The sequence below is a fragment of the Colobus angolensis genome, unplaced genomic scaffold (genome assembly GCF_000951035.1).
Source record: "Colobus angolensis palliatus isolate OR3802 unplaced genomic scaffold, Cang.pa_1.0 Scaffold228, whole genome shotgun sequence".
Taxonomy (NCBI): domain Eukaryota; kingdom Metazoa; phylum Chordata; class Mammalia; order Primates; family Cercopithecidae; genus Colobus; species Colobus angolensis.
The window spans coordinates 4,034,168-4,044,755 of NW_012115466.1; the positions used below are offsets into that span (position 1 = coordinate 4,034,168).

A 10,588-nucleotide genomic window follows, 5' to 3' on the forward strand; every position below is an offset into this window, starting at 1 on the left:
TCTGCTTTGAGTTGCCAGCAAGATGTCTCTAAATTGGATGCTTTAGCAAATTATTTTCCAATTTGCATAAAGTTAGTAATAAACTTTGTTATATATCTGTGGTAGCCAATTAGATTTTGTTCATAGTCAACATGTTCAATAAAGATTTAAAACTATGAAATCTGTCACTTTTATTTTTCTAAACCCAAACTCTAAAACATTAATCTGTTGGTAAATATTTGGCAAAAATTTTATATAACAGCAAAACAATGAAATGAAGTTCACTTTAGTGTAATTTTTATATAAATTATAAGCAGCTTTGCCTAATTTTTAATCGGAGCCAGGAAAATCTGAATTAACAAATAATAACAAAAATATTATTTTAATTTTTTACTTACATTGTTTTTCAAAGAAAATTATTATCTAAATAAACACATTTTCAACATACTTTCTAAAATTGAGTAACAGTATTTATTTTTCTTGCATATAAAAATTATGTTTCAGCTTTAAAAACAGTTCGTAATGTTCTGTGTAATTGTGGAACATCCTTTTTCATTCAGAAAACTAGAGACTGCAAATTATAAAAGTAGCAACTAACACTCATTCACAATGACTTTATCACGTGACTGATGAACAGCTATTAAACCTAGGCTGCTTTATCTTCCATAAAGTTATTCTACCCTAATTTAGAGAAAATAATAGGGCTATACTTTGTTTTCCTAAATCATTTTCCTAAATTAATATAAAGAGGGTGACAGTTATGCTATATATAGGTAGATTGATAAATGCAGAGCAATAGATTGGTAGATAGCTATAAATATGGCCATCGTTAAAACACAATATTTAATAGAACGTTTGGTTTTGCCAAATGAAGCAATGCATACGAAAGTATTCATTCATATCTTATTTTGCTGTCATTTCTATTCTGTTCTTGTGTTTTGTTTAATTAATACAGTAAAATACAGTGTTCCAATTGAACAATATTTCAGATGCTAAACAATTCTTTCTATTTGTGTACACTGGCAGTTCACAGTTTAAAAGCATAACCACCTCAGTCAAAAACTGCATGTAGATCACTCTGGATTTTGAAGACTTTTGCTTCTAACAGAGTTTTTTTTTTTTTAATTATGGAGAAATATGTACATTTCATTGATAGATAATAATTGGGAGGGGAATTATAATCAAATAAATTCCTTGAAATAGATTTTTATCTGTTAGTGTCAGTTTAATATCTTGCTCAGCACGTTGACATTCTCTTAGCATGGCAACTTTCTATTCATTACTTTATGGTAGTTTAATCACTCCCATTTTATGATCCTAGTTATTTGTATTCCATGAAATATTGCAAATTTCTTTTCAATAGACCTTTTCCTTGATGACCAGAAGTGGAACTTATGTTTCTAACTGAAAACAATTGACACTTTATTTCTACAACATCTGTGCCTAAGAGATATTTAACAATACAAAGCTAATCTTTCTTTTTTTTCATGAATTTCTGGAGCTTTTAAATTCATAACATTAAAGTTTTATGATTTTCATCTTAGATGAGACTTGCCTTTAAATACATGTTTGTGTTTTCTGTGGAAGTTATCTATATGTCTTCAAAAACCCGACTGGTCTAATCTAGAAAAATTACTCTTTGAGACAGTCATGTTTCTTTGTTTTTCTTTTCCTTTTTTTCTTTTTCTTCTTTTTTTTTTTTTTTTTAGAAAAAAGAAAGACAAAACAGCAATAAACATTTTAGCTCTTTAATGAGCAAAGATCATGTTTCTTAGCATTGGACTAATAGTCATTATCCAGATTATCTTTATTTCACACAATGACCAGTGACATGGCCAAGATGTACAAAGTTGGTTCCATCAAGTAGTATACAATTTTTTTGTATAATAATCTTTCATTCTTGAAAAAGAGTAACTGAAAAGAAAGGTTTCTGTTACTGCAGTTAGTTTGTCAGAGAAAGTTCTTTGCATTATCTTATAAACTATCAAAATTGCTAGTCATCTGAAAAAATGTAAAAAAAAAATCACATAACTTTAGTCTAATAGAAATATAGTACAGGTAAGAGAGAAAGTATTTATCAGGATGTGCTCTTTAAGTCCATCTCATTTTTTTTTTAAATATAAATGTACATCTGATTACATATACAAACATTTGGAAAGGTCTGTGATATACTGTTACTGGTAAACAACAGGGGGATGAAGAGTTTCCTGTGATCTGAGAATATTCATTTAAAATCACACATATGTGTAAGACTAAAATCCTCCAGGTATTGACTCTCCTAGGTTCTGTATCTACGTTGTACTCTACTGAGATTGCGTGAGTAAATTCCGGTGAAGGAACCTCAGTGAGAAAGATAAGTGATGTAAAGAGGGACATAACTTTATAATGAATTGTTATTAGTAAACGTTTTGTCATGCAGCATGAGTAAATCAATGAACTCAGAACTATAATCAGAGTGTTAATACTGGGGCATCCTCATGTCATGAAAGACTGTTGCAAGTAACTCTTTGGACACACTTCACCTTACCAAAAGGAACAAAATACAGAGTAACAAAAAAACACAGCAACTTATAGATCCTGTACCACATGTCCAATTAGGGTTATAGTTCTATAAATTATCTAGATGGGAATGAAAAGAACATTAAAAACAGGGAATTTTTTTTCTGGGATTCATATCAGCGAGTATTCACCACTATACCTATAGTTTCTTCAAATACCTTTAATAACTAATTCCTTCTATATTGAAACTACTGTGAATTATTTTATTGTAATTACTTTTGCCCCTTAAAATCTTTAGGTTCTGCCAATTGATGGAGGAAGCTTCTATTAAAAACTCCAATGGGATGAGAAAAATTTTAATTACGGCTTAATCAGCAGCACAGCCACCAAGCATATAAATTATCATGCACATCGTGCTAAAAATATCCAGTTTCCTTTATCCCCACAACTTTATACTGACAGCACTTATGTGATAATGTTGTACCTGCCAGTCTTTAAATTTCTTTATTTTACTGGCAAATTTCAGCATGAGCCTTTGCTAAGGCCATTAACAGCATTGACGCTTTGTGTACTTATCCAAATATGTAAATATGGTCTACACAATATAACGGCTCCAAATAAAAACTGGTGAAAATTATCTGACATTCCATTGGTGTGTCCCTTGTGCATATTCATAGTTGTTTTTTTATTTTTATTTTTTTATATTTCAGACATAGTTCTTTCCTGTTTGGTGTTCCACATGCCTAATTCCATTATGTAACTTAAATCTTCAAAAAATTAATTCTTGAATGTGAATGAAAAAGTATCATTCGGCACAATTGCTTCAAGCAATTGAAATTTGTTTCTAAAGTTGATTTGTATATACACAATTCATTTTTTTCAAAACCCCCAAAGTTCTTGATATGTATATTCACATAACATTCCTCCTTATTTAAATAGTAAGTCTTGTAGGTTGAAAGCCAAGGAATCTTCAGTAATCGTTTACTGCAATCCATCAAAAAAATAGTTTGTTTCTGTTATCTGGCTATACCCTGGTTGTTGAATGTGAATGGGGGTGGGGATGGGGATGGGGCAGAGTATTGTTCTGTCCTCCAGTAAATGTGTTGAATGTGTGTAAGGGCTGAATCCCTGGTATAGTGTTGGGAATCATTGTAATGGTGTTGGGTGTCATTAAGGGAACATCATCAGGTGACCTCCTCATAGCTAGTGTGTAATCTGGGGGACAGGCGGTCCGAAGAACCACCTCATGTGGATGGATGGACTCACATTCATGATCCAAATCAGTGTGCTTCATTTGGAGGGACATGATTTCCTCTTCTTGTGCATGGGTTAGATCATTGGTAGTAGTGCGCTGAGGGCTGCATCTCCTGTGAACATCATGTCTCCTCTTATCCTTTTTGTAGTATAGGGCTGCAAAGGCCAAGATGTTCAGAAACAGCAGTGATGCTCCAACTGCAATAGTGACACTCAGCTCTGTTGAGTAGTCCCTTTGATCCACTGAAAATGGACTTGGTTGTTGTTTGGGATCATCCTGCTTGGCAGTGGGAAAGGCTGACGTGACAGGTACAGAATTTTTTCTCGTAGGTCTGAAAGTGATGTCAGTTGATGGCACTTTAGTTGTTGTAGAGGTATACTGAGAAATGTCATTGAGATTATGCAGATGAGGTACCAACTCCAACCAGAGGTTCACCTTATTGGCTCTGTAATGTTCTTTAACTCTTGGTTTTAATCCAATATGGAGATAAAGTTGGTCTTTCTGGGAATATCTGGTCCATGCTACTTCTTCAAAACGGTTGGGTTTGGTATGAATGAATTTTGTGTCTTGAGGGACTGGTTGATTTGGGTCACTAAAAAGGAAAAGATAAAGTTATTTTGTTTTTTACTTAAAATCACACTACTTTAACATATAATAATTAAAGAGATGACTCAGCAATGCTTTAGATTGTTTTTTAAATTAACTTGGGTCAATTTAGAAATACAAATCTCCTAGCAGGCAGATTGTTCGATGGGTAATAATGTAAGGCAATAAGTCTCACATTCTTGTTCTCTCTGCCTATCCTGAGATTGGCTACTATCTATCCAAAGATTTTAAAGAATTATTTAAATACTCACATACGTATGAGTTGTCTCATAGGCAAAGTAGCAGAGATGACATGGAATAGTGGAAAGGATTTTTGATTTTAAATTAGTAGATAAAGGATTGAGACTAGGTTCTGCTATATACCAGACATGTGACCATCTCTATGACACTCCCAGAGCCTCAGGTCTCTTCTTTGTAAAGTGGGATTAATAGTACCTGATCTGTCAGATTCAGAAAGGTAGTTGGAAGGATGAAAGAGTGTTGTGAATTACAAAGCACTATAAAATAATATTTTGTACTGCTGAACAATAGTAAGTCTTGTATAATTCAAAAACCAAAAGCAAATGTAATTAAGTAATGCAATCGAGATATGTACTTTCTTAACAAGCTTCTAAAACACCAGAAATAATAAAGCAATGACTTAAAACAATGCCATAATGTAGAATTAATTTTGAATAAAGGATTGTAATATATTGCAGGTATTAATCCAATATGAAATTATCTGGGCATAAATATCTATTATTTTAAAATGATTAAAATAATATTTTTACTAAAAATAAACTTCATTCCTTAGGTACATACCCAGTTTTAGCAAAATTTGTCCAGTATGTCATTACAACTGCACTCAGCATCACATCATTTTTGGAGAAATTGCAAGGAAATAACTCTGTAGGACCAATCATGGGGATTCCCAGTACATAGGGAACCTCGTCTCCGTGGGCTGCATCAGCCCAAGCTGGAACCTGATCTGTTTGGCAATGATGGTAAAAGGCATAGAAGTACGTAGGTGAACCAAAGTTTGAGTGAAGATCTGCTGTGGCTACAGCTGGTGCCACCCACTGATGGTCCGTAAACAAAGCCAATAATGTCTTTCTTCTGGTTTCAGGGTTATGACGGTCAGCCCAGTCAGTATACATGAACTTAATGGTTTCTCTCAAAACATCTTTGCCTTCAGGATATCCATATAAATTATCAACAAAATTTGAAACAGCAAAGTCAAAATCACTAGCTGATATACCATCATCGCTATCTACTATATTTTCAACAAATTTTAACCCTTCCCCTTGGTTCACTCCTAACATTATATCGTAGTTGAGAAACTCTCCTTGCTCCATCAATATCTGAGGGTCATCTGGTATTACATCACCATCAATCACAGGTCCAAAGGCTATGTGGTATCGAGCTGGTTGAATATCTTGGTCAACAAGTTCTTTGTAAGGCTTCTTCTGTAGGCATTCCACTAACTCTACTGTATCTGAAACATTGCAACCAACTTTTGTGGCCAACATTCTAGCATATTTTGCAGGTTGAAAACTAACAGCCCAGCTGGAAAGGGCTGTTCCACTTTGAGCTATTGCTCGTTGAAAAAGTCCTATGGGAAAATCAACAAAGAATTTTAGACGATCTTTGAGTAACGTTGTGGTAAAACAGTAACATCTGATATTTTAGACATGTATATAAAAACCCAGATACAACTCAAGAAACAGGGAGATAGAGACATTTTTGCTTAAGGGAATTACACAAAGCCAACTGCAGGGTATAGTGCATTAGAGAGGTGGATCTAATTCTTCTGCTTTGAGTGGCACCTGCTTTAGGGATCAAGAAACCTCAAAGAGGTAGCAGGCAAGAAGAAAAGGAGAAGATGTAGTGGTACAAAGTCCCAAATATGTTCTTCAATGAGTGTGTAAATATTTATCATCGACATTAACCAGATGGGGCCAATCTTCTCCTATTCAAGTCCTCAACAGACTCTACGTTGTCTGTTTGGAATATTTCCTCTAGCTTGGCTGTGTCTATCTTCCTTCAAAATAGTTCTATATATTTGTTTTAACCAGATGTTATTTGAAAAAGAATTCTTGAAGACTCATACAATGACTGGGGCTGGCTGTTTGTTTATACCCTGGGGTTGGCCCCGAATTCACACAAAACAGAATATTACTTTAGACGTACTCTTTCTAATCTTCATGTCAGACATAGTATGCTGAATATTCATCTTTCAGAAGAAGACATAACATTTGAAGTGTTTTTACTAGGCTAAAGAAAAAACCATCAGCAGACAGATTTAGTGTGGTGTGATTTAACTTTTGCCACTGTTGAATGTACACTACTATTTTTATCATAAAAGATGAAAAGCACATGGTCCACTGCTTTTTACTTAATTGCATTTAAGAATTGTAAATGATGGCTCCGTATGCAGTTTAAGTGCTGCATGTCATTAAAATTTACAAACGCACTTTATCTTCTCATTAAGATATTTTTCTGATAAAATTCCTGTTTTAAAAATATAGTTTATCTATTTGCTTTTAAATATTTAAATTTATCATCAATTTCCAAATACAGCTTTGTGCTTCAGTTATTTAAAAACATGCTTAATTGTTCATATGTGTTAATGAGATAAAAACTCTTTTCACAAAGGTGTTGAAGCGCTGTCTGAATTAGAAGGAAAGTTTTAGATTTTTTTAACCTAACATGCCTATACATTCAACATGTCTGTAACATGTTCCCATATAATTCTAAAGATATTTTAAAAATCTAACAGTATTAATATACCTTTGTTTTGGTTTTCTGACATCTTTATAAACATTTTTTAGTTTACTAGGACAAAATATGCTAGAGCAAATGATAGAAATGCAGATAATTTTAAAAATTATGTAGCTGTTTATTAACAGTTGCTCAGGAAAATATTTTAATAAATAAAAATTATATAACTAAAATAGACCTGATGATTTCTATAATATTCTTTCCCATTTCAGGGACTCAACATTAACTAAATATACTAAAAAAGATTTAGAAGGAAAGGCACATCATGTTCAATATATCCTAAAATATACCACCTAGATGGTATTGGGAACACCATATGTTTTATCATTAGTGAAAGTGCTTCTTGTGTGGATGCAAGATGGGGTTTACTCATGGTATATCCAGGCCTGAGCATTGGTGCAGCCTTTTGTGGGGTTTATTGCCTTTAAAGTTTACATATACATTGGAGGCAGAATCAGCTTGATGATTTCAAGAGATTTTTTTGAGCATCTCTTGATAAAATCAGGCAGCTCAGTCTGGAGATAGGTTTAGGCCAAACCTAAGTTCATGTCTTTTTCCAGAGAGAGACAGATTTCCCTGAAGTGTATAATAAAATGTTGTATTTTCAACAGTTTGCATAACCATTTCCCACTGTTTACCACACCATCAGCTGATGACTAGCAGTGTTAGCTGATGAACTAACTGACTCATCTCTTAAACCAATGCTAGTTTTATACTAGCTAAAGGTGGCTTTCATGTCAATTTTTGATCAAGTGGCCCTGAGAAACCTATATAGGTGGCTTAGTGTTGCTTTAGTCACATAGTGGCATTAGGAAAAATACTGAGATTAGAACAATCTAATCTGTATATAGGTGGCTTAGTGTTGCTCTAGCTACATAGTGGCATTAGGAAAAATACTGAGGTTAGAACAGTCTAATCTGTTTAATTAAAAAATACTAAATTTATTATTTCAAAAGAAGCCATTTCTTTACAGATGAAATCTCTCTTGGAAATGTTCATCTATGTTATTTTGTTGTCTTGAATCAGAATTGTACTAATATAAATGAAATCTTATATAAACTGTGTTAATAAATTGAGTCTATGTATGATTCTCCAAATATAGAGATTCATTTAAGGACTGGCTATTCTTTTGAAATTCAACACTCATGTGTTTTATATACCAAAAACAAATACCATATGTCTGGTGCTCCTATCGCAAAACTCAACCTTACAAATTAAGATCCTTCATGAATTATATTTGACAGTATATACTTTCTTCTTGGATATAAAATGACAATAAAAGATCAGAAATTAAAAGATGGTCTACGTTTTTATATATTCTCTGTCTTCCTCTCTATTATACATAAATAGTGCAGAAAAAGTATTTGCTTTGCAAATTTCTCCAGCAATACTCTTCTGTTCTTGTGAAATTTCAAATTAATAATGCAGTCGGAATGGGTGATTCTATGCATGGTAAAATGGAGATGAAATTCATAAAGAATAACATGACAAGCCTTGCACAGGCACTTTGGAAAAAATATGTCAAAGCCAGAAGATGGAAACGAGAAAAATATTTCATGGATTTCAGCAGCCTCAGTACTCCATGCTGCCTTGCCAAGTTTAGGGAGGAAAATAATGCTTTTGGAGTTAAAAATAGAAAAAACACTGAATCAAATGTATTTTTCTTTTTAATCAAAAGCTCTACCAGTGACCTTGATGCTTTGACAATTTTGGATCATGCATGCAAAATAATCAACAGTCCATTCTGTACTCAGACAACAAGCGAAATCACATGTTTTCAGACAAACTAGCTTACGACTGCTTCGTTAGCTTCATACTAATAAAGGGTTTAAAATGTCTATTGTCTTGAAAATAGATGATATACAATCTCTGCATTTAAAAAGTCTCATCTTTGATTTTGATCACTGAATAAACAAAGATGACAGAACTGTAGAATGTCTTTGTCTGATTTTTTCCTCAAATCACCCTTTAAAGGAAAGAAGAGTAACTGTAATGCTAACTATTCTGAAGTGTGCTTGAAAGGGCATCCTTACCAAGCTCCACAGGAGACAAAAAAAAGAGTTTGACAAAAATTTAAACATGCACAGAAAAGCTGAAGAAACAAAGCTTTAAACAGATATTGAGTTCAACCTAACACTCAGTTTGAACAGAGAAATATACAGAGCATCACATACTATTGATGGTGGTGGCATGCAGACACCAAAATTGTCAAAATTTGCAACCTGCATAATACCTTTGGTTGAATTGCTCCAACGGTTACCTTCAGAATAATGGGATAAAGTCAGCAGATTGACACATGAACCCCCAGCACCAGATCCAAAAACAGTGATTCTTAAGGGGTCACCACCAAAGAATCCAATGTTTTCACTAGTCCATCTTAAAGCTTGTATGAGATCAAGGAGTCCATAGTTCCCCTTTGCAGCCTGATCCCCTGTACTCAAGAAACCTGAAAAATATAAATTTGAAAAACACCTTTTGAGCTGACATGAACCAAACAGACATCAAATTTAAATACAAATGAAGCCTATATTAATCAAGGTAAGGACAATCCAAGTTCACTAGTAAAGATTATTTCCCACCATAATAAAAGAATTTACTTTAGCAAGAATAGCAGTGACTGAAATCTGAAACAAGACATTTATCTTCCCCAAATGCCTCCCAACTTATCCAGGTAACAGATAACAGGGACAGATAAAGGGAATGCAAACATTCTGAAAACCTGAGGAAAGACATTCCAGGGGCCAAGTTACTCAGTGGAGACATTTGGATAGTATCATGGGGCTTATGTGAATGTGCGTTTTGCAGAAAACACCATGTCTGTCCTCAAGTTGCTTGTCATCAAACGTGGTTGAAATGTTAGGCATGTGTGGCAGAGTAGCAGGATGGAAATGTGTAGAGCAGGCGGGTATTTCTCTAAGACTTGTAGAGAAAGATTTGGTCAACTCCATAAAATTATACAGAACTCTGCATGTATATGAATATGTACATTTTTATCAATGATGATCAATGATTAAGAAAGAATTACTGTGCCAGAGATGACTTGAGGACACGGTTAGGACTACTTTAAATGCCAAACTGAGGGGAGGTACTCAATTAGCAAATGGTGTAGAATAATTGAAGGTTTTTGAAAAGTTCAGACATATATTTCTGGAATGCTCAAAGCTCTGCTTTGTAGTAAATCTGAAAATGAGTGTAAAATGAGGTGAATGTGAAAATGAGTGGGAGAGAAAACGGAGGGAGGGGAGAGAGTTTAAGGATCTGAACTGACAGAATGGCAAAGGCAATTGAAAAAAAGAAGACGGATAGAAAAAATACTGTGGCATTAAGATCTGAGTAACTGTTTTACATATGAAAATTGTAGAAGGGAGAGTCAAACATATTACTTAGCAATACCTTAAACATATTCACTCATTTAGCTGACCTAATAGCTTTTATAGTGTGTTTATTATAACTTGTAAAATAAACATCTATTCTCTAACATATTTTTGC

General features: G+C 33.7%; 1 protein-coding gene across 2 annotated transcripts in view; it reads right to left on the reverse strand.

The window, feature by feature from the left end:
- Nucleotides 1–1,457: 1,457 nt before the first annotated feature.
- Nucleotides 1,458–10,588, reverse strand: part of NLGN1 (neuroligin 1) — a 909,691-nt gene continuing 900,560 nt past the window's right edge. The window contains exons 4-6 of one of the 2 annotated variants that reach the window (XM_011944140.1): nt 9,333–9,545; nt 5,141–5,930; nt 1,458–4,325 (exon numbers count right to left, since the gene is read on the reverse strand). In XM_011944140.1, the coding sequence (XP_011799530.1) occupies nt 3,503–4,325; nt 5,141–5,930; nt 9,333–9,545 (1,826 nt within the window). In that variant the 3' untranslated portion in view covers nt 1,458–3,502. The remainder of the gene's footprint in view (nt 4,326–5,140; nt 5,931–9,332; nt 9,546–10,588) is intronic. The other variant, XM_011944139.1, reaches the window with a different exon arrangement.